At 26.2% G+C, this 20475-nt stretch overlaps 1 protein-coding gene across 1 annotated transcript; it reads right to left on the bottom strand.

Annotated features, from left to right (window-relative positions):
* Positions 1-299: 299 nt before the first annotated feature.
* On the bottom strand, positions 300-19198 carry LOC142324513 (uncharacterized). The gene is made up of 5 exons (XM_075365338.1): positions 19086-19198; positions 14060-14323; positions 12684-12785; positions 9011-9142; positions 300-746 (listed from the first exon to the last, which is right to left on the bottom strand). Exons 2-5 carry the CDS (start codon positions 14306-14308, stop codon positions 501-503), a joined length of 729 nt encoding a protein of 242 aa, XP_075221453.1. The 5' UTR covers positions 14309-14323; positions 19086-19198; the 3' UTR covers positions 300-500.
* Positions 19199-20475: the final 1277 nt, after the last annotated feature.

Genomic DNA, 20475 nt, shown 5'->3' with positions numbered 1-20475 from the left:
GTTTACTATTATTTAAAAATAGATTAAACATAATTTATCCACATGTGGGTAGTTAATTTTTTTAGAATTGTTTGAGAAATGCAGTCAGTAAAAGAAGTTCATTTAAATAACACTTCGACAAAAAAAAGAAAAAAAATAGAATATGTTTTATCTTTTTTGTTTATAAAAAAAATATAAACCTTGTTTCAGGTTTTTATCATAATCTATCTTAGATGACTAGTATTAAATTAGTATTACTCAATTGTAACACATATAACACCTTTACTTTTGTTTAGTACTTTTTACAATTAATACGTCATTATATTTATTTTTTTGAATAGCGATATGAAATATAATAATTTTTATTGAATTAATTTGTGATAGTAATCTTTTTTTTAATTAACTTGTAATAATTCAATAAGATATGTACTATACTAATATAATTTGACTAGTGTTTTCTTTTTCTGTTATAAAGTTAACTTTAGTACTGTTAATAATTAATTCATATTAGATACTGTAAATCAAACGAATACCGCTCTTTTTCTTCTTCTCTCTTGAAATTCTGAGTTAAATCGAGCTTGCCTAAACACAGATATCCATGCATTAAGAAATTCCTTATATTTAAGAAGTATGCCATTATCTCTTATAACACGAAAAGTGTAAGATCCATGAAGTTCTCTCTCTGATGGAGTCATTAAAGAACGAGGTAATACTTCTGGTATTATTTCACCAAGAGAAACTAATGTATTCTCTACTTCACACAAGAGCTGTAAAAAATTACAATAGTCATTATATTTTAATTAATTTAATAATTAATATTTAAACACAAATAACTGAAACAATTCAATTGAAACAAAGCAGTTTTTATGATTTTTGTTAGTAATAAAATTTAGGTAAGTGTTTGAATATAATTAATTGCTAACAATCCTTTTAGATGATTGAAACACTATTTCAATTGACTTATTATCATCGTGATTCTTTTTTAACTTAAGATATAATCAATTTACACAGGGAATATTATCTCTCTCCCTCTCTCTTTTTCTCTTTCTCTCCTAATATTTCTAATGAATTCATATAGAAATTCTAATTGACAGTTATTTTATCAAATATTTACCAACTGAAACATTAGTATTCTTGCAAAATATAATAATTTTCTACCTCTTCTTCAAACAATACTTGTAATAGCAATTGGTTGAATTAGAAATTTACATTCTGTGTAGCAAACTTTTTCCCCAGTCAAATGATGTAATCCTTTTATTCAGTCTAAATAAAAGTTAACATCCACCAACCTAATTTTTCCATGCATCAAATTCATTCATTTGTTAGTGAACCAATATCTATTGCTAGAATTTTTTTTTTACGTCCATCATGAAGGGAATCATCACCAGATTCAATGCAGAGTTATGTCACAATGATTACCATCATCTTGTTAATTAACCTGGAGTTAAATACTGACGTATTGAAACATAATTTTCAAACAAATTTTACATGCAGATGCATGTGAAACAAATAAATAATGTCAAAGTGGTTTGGGATCCCTTCTGTAGAAGAAAATATGGAAAACCTCTTAATAAACACAAAAATGTAAATGATGAAAATTAAACAAATTAATGAACCCTGATTAATATGGTAAATGAACCCCATTCTTCCAAATTATTCAACAACCCTTGAAATGCCTTATGGAGAAACACCTAAGAAATTGAATGATGTAAAGTAAGGATAATTGCAGTATGATAAGTTTGACGCATTCAGTAATAAGCTTTATTCTACCTAAATAAGTGACTTATCAACATTAGAATACATAGTAAATTACAATTCAAATTCAATGCCGATTCCCTGGGAAGGTTATGCGACATAAAATCATAATATTGGCTGAGGTACGTTAAGAAAATGAATTATTAAAGTTGGGTAATGTTGGATAGATATCTATTGCCATTCTTAATGCTGTTGCAATTACAGTAACTAATGACCACTGTTAAATTTGCATTGAATTTTAATCTAGTCTTGCAAAGAAAAAATTTCTTGCAAAGAAATTACTGTGAATTATTTTTTTCATGAAATTTATTCTCAGAGCAAGGGCATACTGAACAGGTATAATAAAAAAACTTTAAAGATTGGATTCGGTTTGAAAGTTCCATCTTCATTACTGTAGAAGATTAAAAATGCAGGTTCCATTGCAAAATATAATGCCATGATATTTATACAGAGCAATAAAAAAAAAAAAATAAGTAAAGAAATTACTAGCTAAATTCAAGAAAATCAAAACTGAAATGTATTAAATAAAAATATAATTGTTTAATTTTTTTCATAAAGAGCTGGGAAAGTTCAGAGAGTTTTTTTTTAAACAGCTGGTCATTATTAGTGAATGATTGAGTTAAAAGTATGTGTATGTTTTGTGAGACCATAAAGGGTAAATTTTATAAGATTGTAATCTGTCTTTTTCTACTGAGTGGAAACAATATTTCATTATTTGTTAACAAAAAGGTACAATATGTTTTCTTATGTACTATCTGTCTTAAGTTTTAATCTTTCTTACAATTATTAGCAGGTTAATGCACTTGAATAAAATATAAGAGATCCAATTAAATTTTCTTTATCAAGAATTATGAATTTTACTATTCAATCAGTACCTCTGATGAAAGGGAAATATGTTCCCAGAATTTTTATGAATTTATCTTGCCAATGTCCAACAGTAACCTACAGTCTGGATAATAAGGAAGATAGTAAGTTTAAATAAATAGTAACTTGTAGAAACCAAACTTGTTAAAACCTATTTTCACAAAAAATATCTGAGATACTAATAAGAGTAGATTTATCCACATACAAATTATTCATATTAGTAGAAAGAATACTTAGCTTTTTCCAGTATTTTTCTTAACTTTAAAATTCTGTTATACATTTATTAATTGACCATTTTACTATAAGAAAAAAGCTTATGATGGTGGTTTTATAATGTAAAAAAAATGTTACAATCTACATTTTTAATGGTACTGTTTTTATTTTTTCTTTTGGCCCGAAATACACTCATATTTAACTCTACTGTGTGCGTATTCAGAGACACGCGCATGCACAAACACACACACACACACACACACAGAGAGAGAGAGAGAGAGAGAGATAGATTCACTTGCTCATTTATATTACATTACTCATTGATTATTTATAATCATTATTATAAAGTTAAAATTCGTGTGGAAATATCATTATGTAAGTTGTAATTTCTGAAGAGATTTCCTTTTTTATTTAAAAATACAAAATAATAATTAGAAATTATACAAATTTGACAATGTGCCTTTTTTCAACAAAAATGTTTAATCATCTAATCGTAATCCAAAACTAATGATAAATAAATTAAAAATTGTTTATGGATGATGACATAAAAGCTGTGGGATTCATTGATATCAGTTGTTTCAACTGATATTATTCACCTGGCTTGAATAACATATTTAAACATTTTTTTACTATGATTTGATTATTCATAATTAATGATTTTTTTATCATAAAATAATATTACTTTATAGATATCTACAATTTTATTATTAGGACAAGTGTTCATTTTAAGAGTTTTTGGTGAATCATTATTTTCAAGTCTGCAATCATATTTATTTATTACAATGACATACAAATTTGAAGATTTTCGTGATTAAATAAATATTCATGCATTTCCGTAAAAATTCTACTGAAGTGGGTTATGAAAAGTATTAAAAATGATTAGGTGTTATTTCAAATAAGGTTTCAGCTTCTTTTTTAATATTAATTTTTAAAAAGATTATATATACATTAGCAATTACTATTCTGTAAATATGTGAAGTCACAGTTCATGCACATCTTCAAAGAAATAAACATGTTCATTTTTATAATAGAAAGATTAAGTACTGTATTTATACTGAACAGTGTACTTTTGAAGATGCTTTAAAATACGTCCAATATGTTTGAAACAAGGTAGTCCTAAAATTTCAGTGTGCTGTAATGACGATTAATTTAAAAGAAGCCATCCTTTGATAATGTGTTCTGTGTAAAAAAAGGAATTCTATTCTTATTAAAACATATGAGTAGAATGCATGTTCTACATTTAAGTGTTTTTTAACTGTTACTGTGCTTTCATGAAGTCTTTGAAATTTGCAATTCAAAATAAATTCACATACCTGCAAGTAGTACAGTAAATTACATTACTGACTGTATTATTTGCAATATATAGTAACATTTCTTTACAACTCCTTCAAAATATACCATAAATTAGGTTATAATTATTCTAATGATAACCTGAACACTAAATTCCTAATTATTCCTGTGACTTCTAAATTACATATTAAATAATAGGAAATATAAATATAATATATAATGTAATTAAAAATAATAGGTTATAAATAACATTATTAAAACATAATTTTTTAATTGAAACATCATTCAATATATATATATATATATGTGTGTGTGTGTGTGTGTGTGTGTGTGCGCGCGCGCGCGCGTACAGTAATACTTGGTTAGAACGAGATTCAAGGGTCCGATCAAATATGTTCGTTACAACTGAGTGTTCGGTGCTTCCGAGTTTCCACCTCGTAACCGTAAACTTTTACGCCGCCATTATCTATTATAAAAGAAAAATATACTGCATGCCTACGAAGCTGTTTTAAAATAAAATATCGAAGTGTTTTGTATTATAGACAAACAAATAAAATATAGATGTAATAGAATTTTTAGACGCTAATACATTTTGTTTTTAACCAAAACTGTTAGCATTCAATGAATTAGCAAAAAAAAATGGTAATACATGTGCATTATAATATACCAAAATCATCGAGGAAAGTAACAAATGAACACCACACAAAAATTTCTGTCATACGTTTTTACGTACTAACCGTATTTATTAAAGCTAAAAAATCATTCTAATCTATTTTTTCATTCTAACAGAATACGCCAAAACTTAATTGCGCATATAAACTAACTAGCCTTAAAGTAATAATTTATTTTTGTTTATTTAATAATCTTGTACTTGTAATTATCAAAACAATTTTTATAAGCTTGCTTCAGTTATAATCAAATCTTGCAACTGCTATACCTTTTGATCTATCGCATGAAAATCAATGAAATTTGGTACACGTATGTAACTTCGATGACGATACAATACTACGGTATTAGAATTTGGATATGACCCACCCCCACGCGCTACCCCTACGCTAAATTCATGCATGTTGCTGAAAAGTTTTATTTCTCATGAACTGTCGTATGAAATCAGTGAAATTTGGTACACGTATGTAACTTCGATGTGTAAAAATAAATATCTTTACTTTTTAGTCTTAATAAACAAACAAACTTGAACAAACAATATTATTCAGATATAAATATTATTAAGAATATTTTTTTTGGATGTAAAAAGTTTATTTTTCATTAAGACTAAAAAGTAAAAAATACAAAAAAATTACAAAATATATTTGATTACATATAAAAAATTATTTTTTTAAAAAAGCTTTTATTTAACTAATATTAATATTAACATTAATAAAAAAGGAAACAAATGAAAAAACCCTCTAAAAAATAAGAATTAAATCAAATTGAGAATTTTAAACAAAAAAATATAATATATTAACAAATATATAAATGCACTGAAAAGTAAAAAATAAATTATATAAATAACCAATAAATAAATATAATAATTACTAAATTTTAAAATTAAAAGTAATGAAAATATTTAGTGAAATAAAAGCGTGGCGCAGTTTTTATAATTTATTTAAAACTACACAACATTTATTTTTACAACAATTAATCTTCATTTTCATTTTCAATAACGACGCGAGGAGGCAGAAAGCTCTGCTGGAACCTCTCCAGTTGAGACTGACTAGCTACAAGTAACATTCTGGGAAAATGCACCCGCTCGCTTTCTTGGTACGTGTTCTCACATAGTTGAAGTTCATCTTCGAATTCTGCTTGTAATCTAAGCCAAATTGAACGCACTCTTTCCACTAAAAGTTTCATTTTAATTAATTATGAATTTTTATTTAATGAATTCATAATTACGATTACAATTATAATAATGATATAATTACTAATTTTTCAGATTACCGTCAAAATGTAATAACTTTGTGCAAGATTTCTAAACTTAATTTTTATTTTTAATCTTATTAACCCTTAAAGGTCATCTCGGTGCAAATTTGAATAAAATTGCACCGATTGCATTATATTATTATATTGCATTATATTTTGCAATGGAACCTGCATTTTTAATCTTCTACAGTAATGAAGATGGAACTTTCAAACCGAATCCAATCTTTAAAGTTTTTTTATTATACCTGTTCAGTATGCCCTTGCTCTGAGAATAAATTTCATGAAAAAAATAATTCACAGTAATTTCTTTGCAAGAAATTTTTTCTTTGCAAGACTAGATTAAAATTCAATGCAAATTTAACAGTGGTCATTAGTTACTGTAATTGCAACAGCATTAAGAATGGCAATAGATATCTATCCAACATTACCCAACTTTACTTTTCAGTGCATTTATATATTTGTTAAAAAATAAATTATATCGGACTTTCACTTAAATCCTTTAGAATGTGCTATTTATTTCGATGAACCTGTTTGGGCGGTTTTGACGGATCATTGTTTGGCCCCAGTCTTTCCTGGAATTTTATAAATAGAAAAACCCGAGTAATTAAAATAACTATCAGCCTTTGTAATACCTCAATAGAACTTTAATTGTACGTACTGAACAACGCCCTGTTACAAACCTTTTGTTCCCTCTTCAGATCTGACCTGTACAACCCTAAGATAAAACGTCACAATCTATACCTATAAATCTTAAATGTATATTTCGTAAATGCAGAAATGGAATTTCCCTTGCGTTGAGATTATTTTGTTGTTATTTAACTTTTTTGAATTACAGGATTTTAAAAAATGACAATGCTTGTAATAACCACGTTTATGATTCGTCGATACCTCGCTACAATCAAGTTAATTAATTTATCATTAATGAGATATAAAACCAAAAAAATCTCGGAATGTTGCTTTTACAACCAAGTTATCGTTATAAGCGAACTCGTTATTCGCGGGTTCCTCTGTGTTACTTTATCTAACATTACATCCATTATATCAAATAATTATTATATAATGATATTTATACCAACAGACAGTTCATCAAAAGTAAGAACACTTATCTATTTGTCTGAAGTACTTTCAGAGCATCGGCTCCATTAGCAGACTTATTTTGTAAGATACAGGTATTTAAAATATGAAAATTAAAAATATTGCTTGTAAAATTGTGTATAGCCAAAAATATTAAAAATGTCAGCATGTATATATATATATACTGTTTCATATTTAAAAACATCTTACTTCCTCAATTGGTACGATACAGAATAGTATTATCAAAGCATTTAATCATTATGTCAGGTTCACCAAATTTATCACATTCAGTCTGTTTATTAATAAGTTTGTATTTGTTAAAATAATATTTTTCCAATATATCAATTTCCTTACTATTATTACTTATCTGTAATATTTCTAAATTATTTTTTATATCAGTAATATGTTTATTTTTTATTTGGTATTCAATAACATTTAAAAATTTAGTACTACATTTTTTTGTAAATACAGAATTATAGTGTTGAATAAATTTCTTCAACAACCTGGTGGAGTTTTCCTATATATATATAAAAAACGTATAGTATATATATATACTATATAATCAAATCATAAAGTGATTTGATTTTAAATAATTATATTTATTAATCATATATAATCATATTTATTAATCATAGATAATTCATATTTATTAATCATATTATTATTATATAAAATATATTTTATTGGTTTATTATAAAGCTGAATTTTAAACATGGGGGAAACTTATTTTAAAAACACTCTACACTTTTACTTTAATAAATAAATAAAAAATGTTCAAAAAGTGAAACAACCTTACAGGAAAATGAGTAAGTTACAATAGTTGTTGAAAGTGGCCTCCATTTGCGATTCACGTAATTGAATACGACATTGCATACTCTTAACATTGTAATGTTAAGAGTTGCAACATTTGTTGAGGAATTACAGTGACACATTTTTCAATTTTGCTCTGCAATTCAGGAATGGTGTGTGGATGAGTTTTCAAGCAGCATCCTTAAGATATGCCCACAAGGAAAAGTCAGTAGGGGATAAATCAGGATACCGAGGGGGCCACAACCCTTTTAAAATCACTTGTCCATGAAAACACTGATCCAAGAATGTCATAGTGTTGTTGTCTATGTGAGCCATAGCATTCTCCTGCTGAAACTACATGTACTCTAACCAGTCTGCAGATATAGTGTTTACAAATTGTTGCAGCACTTGTATCCAGTGGTTACTGTTCATTGTGTCATGAAGATTCTCCTATATGAAAGAGCTCACCAAACACCCACTTTTTGTCCATGCAGAGGAGACTCATGCAGCTGATGTGGATTTTCCGTACACCAAATGCATGTATTCTGTGCATTCACATATCCATCAAGCTGGAACGATGCCTCAGCACCAAAACCATTCATCAAGTTCTTCCCCATCTGGAACCATTGACTGAAAGCTACACGTTTTCCAGTGTCTGCAGGTAACAACTCCTGAACAGCACAAATTCTGTATGGATGCATCTCTAAACACTTGCGCAATGCCATGTGAGCACTACCAACGGAGAGACCAGACTGGCTAGACAGGCATTGCACAGACTTCTTGAGACTAACAGAATATGCAGCTTGCACGTCGATCAACTTTTCTGGAGTTAACACTTTTGGTCAATTACTTTTAATTGCATCTGCCAAATTCCCTGTCTCTTGGAACTTTTCATACAGCCACTTGATGGAGGACTTGTTTGGTGCATCCAAATCATACTTTTCCGTCAAGGCATTATGGGTCTGGGCATAACTGGCACATCTAATGTATTGGGAGACAATGAATATTCTCTGCTATATTGTGTAACCCATTTTTCCTCAGTTAAACCAGCAACAAAAGAAGAAAACATTCTTCCATAAGGTTGCATCACTTTTTGAACACCTGTATTATAATTTACTGTTGTTACCTCTCGTAAGTATTCTATTAGATTTGCCATAGCTTGTTTCTTTACATTATCTGTTTCATCTAGCCATACTTGTTCAAATGCAATTGAAAATTTTTGTAGATCGGTATGCATATCAGTCAGCTGATCAGGGTACTGGAAAAATTGTATATGAATATTAACATAGTAATAAAATATAGATTAATATATTATTAAGTAATACAGATCAAATATGTTTTAAAAATAGAGAGTTTTAATACAGGAGTAAAATCCTGTAGTAAAACTTCACCTACTCCAACTTTAAAAAAATTAAAAGCTAAAACATTTTTTTTTTAAATTTGTAATATATATATATATATATACATAAAGGCTTTCTCAGTGTCCAAATACACTTTCATTATTTTGTGAGAAAGCACTTTCATATTTTTGTTATTATAATTTTTGTTTAACTTGATGAATATTATTTTGTCATCAGTTATTTGATTTGTTTGATGCTGTCTTTATCTATTTGCATTCTATTCAATGTTAATATCAATGTAGTGTGTTTAAGTATCTGTCCACTGTTTTTAACTGTTTGTTCAAATTTCTTGTTTTCTCTAATAGTTTTTATTTTATACTTCCATCTGTCACTAAATTAAATAACTCTGGAAGCCTTAATATAGCATTCAGCAAGGTTTTGTTTTTCTATGTCCTACAACATTTCTCTTCTTCAATATTTCTTAAAGTTTTCATTTTAAATGTTATCAATCTAATCTAATCTATTCTTTTAGCATCAGATTTCAAATATCTCTATTTTTTATCATCTGACTCTTATTATTGTTAAATGTTTGTAATAAATACTCCACACAAATTTTTTAAAAGAATTTCTAACCTATGTTTAATCTCAGCAATTTGTTTCTTATATGAAAGCTCTAATGGTTTGTCCATCATTATATTTATTCACTCTATATCTGTATGATAAATATATACCTATTACCTTTATTATTTAAGTTACTCTTTTTCTATCTATTGTTGTGAGAAGAAATAAGTTTTATCATGTGTGGAAGATTCTAAGGCTGATTGAGATCGAACCCAAAATTTTTTGTATAAAAATAGAGATGCAACAGAAATCAGTAAAGTAATACCTTCCCTCTATTTTGTAATTTTAAAATATACAATGCAAATGACTATTCTACACGTGGTGTTAAACAGGTTTCCTTACCATTATAATTTCCAATCACTTTATCTAGTGTGAATGACTGTTACAAACTGCCTATACATTACAAAACAAAAAATGTATAGGCAGTTTGCCTTATGTATTTAAAAAAAAAAAAAGTTATCACTAAATAAAATAAAGAAGTATGGATTTAAATGAATATCAGATATGTAGTAATTACATTTTATTGTATTACAGTTATCTGCATGGGTTTATACAATTAGTAAAATAGACCTAGAAAAGGCATTCGATAACATAGACTGGAATAAAATGTTCAGCATTTTAAAAAAATTAGGGTTCAAATATAGAGATAGAAAAACAATTGCTAACATTTACAGGAACCACAGAGCAACAGTAATAATTGAAGAACATAAGAAAGAAGCCATAATAAGAAAGGGAATCCAACAAGGATGTTCCCTATCTCTGTTATTTTTTAATCTTTACATAGAACTAGCAGTTAATGATGTTAAAGAACAATTTAGATTCGGAGTAACAGTACAAGGTGAAAAGATAAAGATGCTACGATTTGCTGATGATATAGTAATTCTAGCTGAGAATAAAAAGGATTTAGAAGAAACAATGAACGGCATAGATGAAGTTCTACGCAAGAACTACCGCATGAAAATAAACAAGAATAAAACGAAAGTAATGAAATGTAGTAGAAATAACGAAGATGGGCAACTTAATGTGAAAATAAGAGGAGAAAAGATTGTGGAGTTAGAAGAATTTTGTTATTTGGGAAGTAGAATTACTAAAGATGGATGATGCAGGAGCGATATAAAATGCCGAAAAGCAGAGGTGAAACGAGCCTTCAGTCAGAAATATAATTTGTTTACATCAAAAATTAATTTAAATTTCAGGAAAAGACTTTTGAAAGTATATGTTTGGAGTGTCGTTTTATATGGAAGTGAAACTTGGGTGATCGGAGTATCTGAGAAGAAAAGATTAGAAGCTTTTGAAATGTGGTGCTACAGGAGAATGTTAAAAATCAGATGGGTGGATAAAGTGACAAATGAAGAGGTGTTACGGCAAATAGATGAAGAAAGAAGCATTTGGAAAAATATAGCTAAAAGAAGAGACAAACTTATAAGCCACATATTAAGGTATCCTGGAATAGTCGCTTTAATATTGGAGGGACAGGTAGAAGGAAAAAATTGTGTAGACAGGTAACTTTTGGAATATGTAAAACAAATTGTTAGGGATGTAGGATGTAGGGGGTATACCGAAATTAAATGACTAGCACTAGGTAGGGAATCTTGGAGAGCTGCATCAAACCAATCAAATGACTGAAGACAACAAAACAAAAATACTTATAAATTTAAAAAAGAAGATAATTTTTCATTGCAGCTTCTGTATTCAAAATTTCCAAAAAAAATTCCTTCTTTTATAGTAAAATAAAATAAAAATATTAAATATAAATAAAGAATTACCACAATCAGTGTTATTAATAATAATAGTAATAAATAACATATCTTATCATATTAAAATGTAAAATACAAAACTATTGAGTGTAAACATAAATTAGTTAAGTGTTACAAAAAATAAAATATTAATATCTAAGGTGTAATCTTATCTTAATTACAAGGTCATGTAAAATTATATTTTTCAATCAATATTACTAAAAATACATAACCCTGAATTTAAAATTTTGTTAATTAAAAATTAAACATTTTTGGATGAAGTTAATAAATTTTGCCTCAAATTAATATTCACCTTTTTATTTAAACAGTTTTTTTAAAATGATTTGGCTAAATGGCATATACAAGTGTGTAATTGTTAGATCAAATCCTGGATAAGATGGTAAACTGCATACTCTAATCTGTAGAACATACTGGTTCTCCAACATCTGAAATATCTTAAGAAGTAACATTCAGGAAAAGAAGGTTATGAATAAGGATGAAATTCTGATGTTTGAAGCCATTTTAATAAGATAGTATCTCTACATCACTGAAATTAAATATTACTGGATCTTATTTTTCTTAAGCCGAGAACATTTTTACAAAAATGAATATAACAGTTGATGTGAATTAAATTTTACTAAAAAAAGTAAATATTAAAAGTTTGTGTTTGATTGATTGAATCACTTGATACCAAAAGGGGAGGATTTTGGCTGAAGTATACTGTAAGGAACCATGCATAATTAAAATATGTCAGGTCAGTGATTTTAGGAAGGGCAGTTGTACATGTAGATCCACAGTTTGTGTGAAAAATGGTAACAGCATTTCCTTTATGATCAAATGTTTGTTCCTTTTTAATTATCTCTCTATTACAATCTAAAGATAAAATAGAAATTAAAAGATAATTTTGTTCTATATGCTATTATTATGAAATATAAATGCTCTATCTTTTATTATTATTATTATTAGATAACACAATTTTGAATTCTTTTAAAATCTTTAAAAAATGTTTTTTTCCTTTAATATAAAATTATATTTGATTATTACCGAAAAATATATGTTAATGACAAACAAATATACATTATATTTTTTTTCAAACACTTACATTTGATAATGACTGTATTCCTTCTTCCATTATTGGTTCTACTGAACTTATATCTGGTATCCAGTTAGGGATGTAGTTTTCTCTATCCAGTGCTCTCTGTGCCTGTTAAATAAATAAAGAAGAAAATTGTTAGTGAAATTATTAATAACTAATCAACCATTCACAAAATCTGGGTTTGAATATGAACTATAAAATTAATCTTTCATCTTAATCAATCATAAAAAAAAAACAAAAGTAATTGAGATCAGACATCAGCCTGTGTACATTTATAAAAAAAATAATTTGATTTTTCAAACATCTTCAACATAATAAAATTTTTATTTCAATTCATACATAGATTTGAATCATATGTAATATTAATGTAATATTTAATACTTACATGATATTAATATTCAGAAGTTGGTAATTTTAGTTCTAAAACATCTCAGCACATTATTGTTACTTGTACAAACTTTTAATAATATATTTTATATTCAGTTCGTAACATGAAAATGTTCTTTTACCAATTCATTATATTATATTACATTAAAAAATTTATGTAATAAAACTAAAAATATTATGTGAAGTTCACGTCAGTTCTGAACTAAAAATATTATGTGAAGTTCACGTCAGTTCTGAAATTGACATAATCATTCTGTCAACAAACAATATATGCCAGGCTTACATAGAAAGTGAGAAATGATTTCCTGTTGCCTTTTTCCACTAAGCCAAAAACTTTTGCATAATGGTATTCTAAGCCCACTGAAATACAGAAGTTCAACTCTAAAAGGAAATATATGCACTTTGTTCCTCATAGGGATTGTATATACAATAAACAGTCTCTTAGAGAAATCAACTCTGATTAGTGCTTCTTCATACGCATCACAGATGTAAAAAGAAGTGAGATTTGTAAATTTGTAAACTAAAATGAATTGTTTCTGTAGTCTTTGTTACTTTTGAAATACTCTATGAAGCTTTTAAAAAATATATAAGGCCAACAACATTCAAGTTAAAAAAAAATTTTTATGTTAAACTAAGCACTTATTACAGATAAATAATGAATTAAAAGTTACTTTAATGATGCATGAGATTTTAAAATTTAGTGTATAGAAATGTGAAATTTTTTATGGATAATTACTGAGAACAGAGAAATGAAGAATCCTTAAATTTGTTTTGAGTCAGATTTTCACATCACTTTTTCAACATAATAATTTTGAATTGGAATCATCAATTCAATGAATTCAATGAATTCATTCTTTAATTATCTTATAGCTATAATATTATTCAGTAATATCTCTTAATAATTAACTAAAATTATTAATTAAACTCTAAGTTGAGAATAGCTTTCGTTTTATATATATCTAAGTATATTTTATTTTTATTATAAAAATACTTACATCAATTAGAAGATTGTCAATGTTGTAATGAACGATTTGTAGTTGTGATAATTTTAGTTGTTGTCTTATCTTTCTTATACTTCTAACTTGTACCTCCTTAAGATCTTCAACATTATTTACAGATGACACATGTATTATTCCTCCACAAGGGTTTTTCCAAAAAGGTACTGAATTTCCCCATAGTGGATTACCTCCTGTTGTTTTAATGACAATGGTTATTAAAGTACTACAACAAATTAATTTCCACATTGTACTCTTCAGTTGCTGAAATAAATATTTGTACATTAAATGTATAAATTTGATTTTAATTTATTTTTGTTTGTAAGTCCTTTAACTTAATATTCAACTTTATATAGGATGTAAACTTTGATTTTATGTACAGAAGTGTCTATTTTTCATTATCTTAGAAATATTTAAACAGCTTTTACGGAAGTATAGGTACCTTTTAGGAGCCAACACTTTTTGTTTTAATATCATTGTATTGACAATCTTAAAACTAATCAAATGTGGTTCTAATACAATAAAAATACAAATTTATTGCTGTTTTGAACCATTGAACACAATTTTAGGTTAAACATAATTCTTTCTTTTATCAAATTGAGTTTTTTTTTCTATAGCAATGGATTTTGTTTACATTTAATTTATCGCTTATTAAATACTTTTTTTGTGTGTTATTGATTCATTATGAAATGCTTGTTAATTTGTTAATTTTATCAACATCTACATCTGCAAAGCATTCTTAATGTTTTGCAGAGTATATAAGAAATTCATTTAACCTTTTTGATTGCAGAATGGAACAAAACATTAGGGTATTAAGGATTGTGTAGTCTCCACTGAACACAAATTTTTTTTTGGATAAGAATTCTAAAGCATTGATTTTGATATTTTAATAAAATCTAGCGCATCTCTGCAAAATAAATAAGAAAATAAACTAATTTAACAATATTTAAATGATAGCAGTATTAAATTCTATTTCATTAATTATTAATATCCTGTAATCTAAAGTTTTTTTTTATAACCTAAATATTAAAGCATTTATTGTTAACAAAATTATATTAACGATTTTATATATTCCTTATTTTATCTAATAAAATAATTCCTAATAACTCAGTTGAAGTAGTAATTATTATTTCTTCAATTTTTTTTTTCACTATGACAATTTCTTATTTAATGATTGTTTGAAATACCACCCTTTTTTAATACTTTTATGTATAGTCGCATCAGCAATTAAAGTCATTAATAACTTATCATTGTAATGTAACTGTACTGGTAAATTTGTAAGTCTTGAACAAATACTACTTATATTTCAAAAATATTTCGTACTACTTAAAAAGTATACACGTATAATAAAATATTTATGAAACATAATTTAAAATGATTTTACAAAATAATAGTTTCCCAGTCGATAATGATTTAAAATAACTAACGCGGTTACCATTTAGTAATCTAAAAACTTAAAATCTCCAAATTTCTATTCATTCAATATTATAGTCGCATTATATAAGAAATCAAAACTGATAAAAAGACGAAAAACTAAGTTTCTCAGATATGTTAAATATTTTTACCTACTTTTCCGAAGAAAAGTTCCGTATTACTCTCGGTTGCATGGTGTGAGTGAGGGGGGGATGAAAATGAATTTTCGTTACGTTTGGTTAGGTATGAAGAGTACGAAAGTACCATTCACGTAAAATTGGGTTTTCTTATTTTTTATAAGTTCCTTTAATTTTATTTTTTATTAAACATTATAGGTCTAAATGTTATAGTAAATAATAAAATAAAAAATTAAAAGAAACCAAGAAAGAAGAGTAGTAGTTTTTAAATATCCGACTTCAAAAATGTACACTAATAAGTAGAAGATACTTTTACACTATTGGATGTTTTGAAAGCTGTATATTTGAAGTTAAGTTTATATTTACAAGCGCGAGCGTCAAATTAAAAACAAATACCGACAGTTAACTGATTCATTATTTGGCGTCGACTTGTAAACATCAGAAATCATACAAGCACTGGAAAAGTATAATTTTCTTTTTTATTTTATTGTTCGTTTTTTATCTTTATTTATGAAAAACCTTTAATGTAAAGTATGGACAGACTTACAAAAATACTATCTATATGAAAAAGGCTATTCGCAAGAAACGTAAAAGCTGATAAACTTCGCTTTTTCATTAAAATACTAAAAGAAATGCAGAAAAATACGTATACTACTTGATATACAAATACATATATACTCGAGCATAATCTAATGTTCTCTAAAAGGAGGAATGCATTCATTTTTACTTATGTTTGTTTGATATGAAGTAAAATGTGCTTTTTGTATTTAGGAAACATTATTGTAAATTTTCCGACTAATTTTTTTTTAATTTTTGCATTGATACCCTTTACATATCAGAAAAAATTAAGCTATACATCAACACGGTATTAACAATCAAATTGTAAATAATAAGTGAATAAAAAAAAATCTCTTTAAATCATATATATATATATATATATATATATATATATATATATACATAAAATTTAAATAAGTCTTTTTTTTAAATTCTTAAAATAAAGAAATAATTTATATATATAGATCGTAAAATTATTTTATGTTGTATGGAAGTAAGTTACTACGGTCAACTTCCCAAAAATAATAAAGAAATATATAAATATGTACGATAAACGTACATTTTTTATTCTGAAATCAGTACATTCAATGAAAATCAAGGCTTTAACTTAAGAAAAAGAAAACTGTTGAATGATGTGAAAATCATCTCATTTTTTCATGTTTTCTGAAAAATAATTACTCCTAATTTACCATGTTGAGTTGCCGTTTGAGTTTTATTTAGATTTAAATTACTTTTTTATTTTCATCTTTCAATGTCAGAAGTGAATATAACAAAGTTTATTTATTATTTTATTTATTTAAAAAACTTTTTTGTTTGTCGGATTTGATTTTATACTTATCCTATGTTTTACTATAGTTCATATAATTATATTAAAACAAGTTTTAAAAGCTTATTACACATTACTACAAAACATGAAATCCTAAAATATTTTTAATAATGAATTCCTGCTTACAGGTAATGTTTTTCTTTTATTATTATTTTTTTTACATTGCGCTAAAAGTGTAAATTATTTTTTATTATTATAATTTCATTTTCCCCCATAGAAGCTTTTCTAACTATTTGTCCTGCTCGTTATGCACTGTATTTTGCTTTCGTAATGTAATAACGAATGGAGAAATATATTGCAAAAGTGTTATGTCAGTTTTTTTTTATTCGTAATTTGTTTTTTGTTGTTATTTTTTAAGAGCTATTGACTTAAACGCACTTTATTTGCTTGTGACTATCTTCTTATGATTTATAAAGTAAGTTTATGCAATTAAGATTAATTATATTCAACTTGTTGCTTTACCTATTTATTTATTTTTTATTTACTATTAAAATTTTATACTTTTTGTTCTATCCATTTACATAATTGTAATAACACTGGAACTTGCTTTTCTTTCTTTTTTTTGAAAATTCTTATTCTTTATTAAATCCTCATTAATGATAAAATAATTTTAAATTCCTAAGTAGAAAACACTCAAAATTCATTAACAGAAAAACGAAAAGTTAAAGAGTGCGTTTCGACTACTAAACAGTCATCTTCAATAGATACATGTAGGTTAGAGATGGTAAATAACATATAAAATATTTAAATAAATAAAAAAATAAGATAAAAATTGAAAACTGTAAATAAATAACCGATACACAGAAATTCTTCTTCATAAAATTAAAATAAAAACAAATATGATTAAAAAATAATTATTCAGCATCCTTTAGCAAGCCGAAAGTATAAAGTTTACTTAAAAAAGAGAAGTTAATTTATCCACCCGGACAGCTCTGATAATGTAAGACTACCCTCTGATAATAGAACTATCCAGTATTATAATAAAACATTATTAAATTCTTTTTATCTTAATTTATCTACCTAATTTTTTATTTATAAAATCATGATTTACTTTAAATGTATAATATTTACTCTAATATATAAAACGAATTAATTTGCTATAAAAAATTTATAAATTAATCTATTTTGTAAGATAAATTAATTTATAATTTTTTATTAAAAAACGTTAATAATTAAATATGACTTTTTTTAAACTTAATTAGAGCATTACAAATTAAAATTTTGTAATAATTATTACTCAATAACGGTGTAAGCTATCAAGTCGGTTCAAACGCATTAATGTAAGGTTTACTGAAATGCATAAAATATATATATATCTCATATATTTACATATCAGTTTTGTAAATCAAGTGCAAAATCCCAAAATAACGGAAAAACTAATTTTTTAACAATTGAAAAAAAAATATGCCATAAAACTGCCAAAACACAAGATAAATAAATTTATTAACTTAGCGTGTATAGGGTAAGTAGAAGTTAAAGACAATTAATTTGTTAGAAATGAATTAATAATTGAGAAAACAGTAGTAATAATAATAATAGAACATCGTTCGGGAAAGTATTACTAGATTTTTCATTGATAATTAGTTTAGATATAATATATTTTTAAATTAATATATTTGTATTACAAATTGTATTTATTAAAATTAATATATATATTTTTAAATATAATTAATCGATAAAAGAAATTTAAATAGAAATAATAATGATCCTGATACTAATAAGTTCTTAAAAAAGTAAATAAATAAAAATAAATCAACAAATGACAAACAAATAATTAAATGAATACTACAGTAATAGTCTCTAATTATTTGAAAAATTTGAAAGATATTTTCAAATTTAGAAAATATTTTCAAAATTTGAAAAAAATGTAATTAAACTTTATTGTTTAAGATTATATTATTTATTTAAAAATTCAATATTTTTAAATTATTTTACTCCTGCAACTGATTAATTTTTTAATCATGCATTTATTACTTTTTGTAAGTAATTTAGCTTATTTATTATTCTGTTATTATTATTGTAACCGATTTTTTTATTTATTTATAAAATACAAAAATAAAACAATTTTTTTTTCAATATTTGATTAATTTACCTGATAATATCTAATTCAAATATAAAATTTATGTAAAAGAATAAATCAAAGAAAAGTAAAATGTATTTATATAATCTCTTCACGCCACTTATTAGCCACACTTAACGTTACGATTGATTCGGAACAACTAACCGATCTCCAATTGTTGTAGGTGATATATACCTGGCTGACAGAACGTTTAGCGTCAAGAGACGAGGCGTTATCTTAACAGCTTTACGATATTACTAGGAAATTCGTCGGTTTTATTCAAATCTAGTTAGTTATTCATATTATAAAAATACTTCACCCATTTAATTTTATCCTATCCTTTTTTGCTGGTTCAATACACTTACATCCGGAAGGTTTATAACGTAATTGTTACTTCCTGTGAAATTTCTTTCGAAGTAGTAGTATTGTTATTGCATTCTATATCAATATTGACTTTCTTTTATTTGTATTTATGTAATTTATTAAAAGAACACTTATTTTTAGATTAAAAACGTAAGTGAGGCTTGTAGAAAATGAATCACAATTCTTTTATGGCCCAATGCCGTAAATTAGGATGTCCAAATATTTACGTGCGGGAGTAATGAATGGTTGGTTGCTAAGGCGGGTGGGTGACTTGTATGCAGGAGGTTGTATACAAGTATACGTAATTTGTTGACAGTACGGTTACTCTACATTTTATAAAATAATAATAATAGCTATTAGTTGTGGGAATTTCCCAACTTAATCAATGAATTTTTACGATATTGTTGATTGACTGATTTATTACTGATATATTATTATTTTTTTATTTTTTATTAATTACTTATTTGTTAATTGATATATTATAAAAGTGATTTTTAAAGGTTTAAAAAGCTCATTTTTTAAGTAATAGTGTAATTATTTTTTATTTAACCTAATATTAAAACAATGTTCTTCCCCTCCTTTAACTATTTTTACTTATCCTCATTATTTTCTTCTTTCTTAGTTACGAACATGAATTAAGATTCAGCCTTTTCCTTCAGTGATTGTATCGCTGTATAAATAACAGCAGTGTACCGGGAGCTCACCCCGTGAGAACTAGCGTGTATCCATGTTACTAGTTAGTCGAAAGTATTCATTCGTTCAGCAATTTTTTGACACCTATATACATAACCCTGCTGAAACTACCGGATTGTAGCTTTGATTTCCCATGCAAGTAAGGTCTTAATGAAGGTCATCCAGAACCGTCTTAGGTTGTCCATTGATGCTCACCTACCGGATGTCCAATCTGGGGTTCGACGTGGTCGTGGCACCCGAGACAACATTGCGAATTTGCGTTGGATTATGGAGAAAACCCACGAATAACAGAAGGTCATCTACCTTTGCTTTCTCTATTACTTCAAAACATTTGATTGTAGTTGATCACAGGAAGTTATGGGACGCC

The sequence above is a fragment of the Lycorma delicatula genome, chromosome 5, assembly GCF_047948215.1.
Source record: "Lycorma delicatula isolate Av1 chromosome 5, ASM4794821v1, whole genome shotgun sequence".
Classification (NCBI taxonomy): domain Eukaryota; kingdom Metazoa; phylum Arthropoda; class Insecta; order Hemiptera; family Fulgoridae; genus Lycorma; species Lycorma delicatula.
The sequence above is the reverse complement of the archived record's forward strand: the minus strand, read 5'-3'. Positions and strand labels throughout refer to the sequence as shown.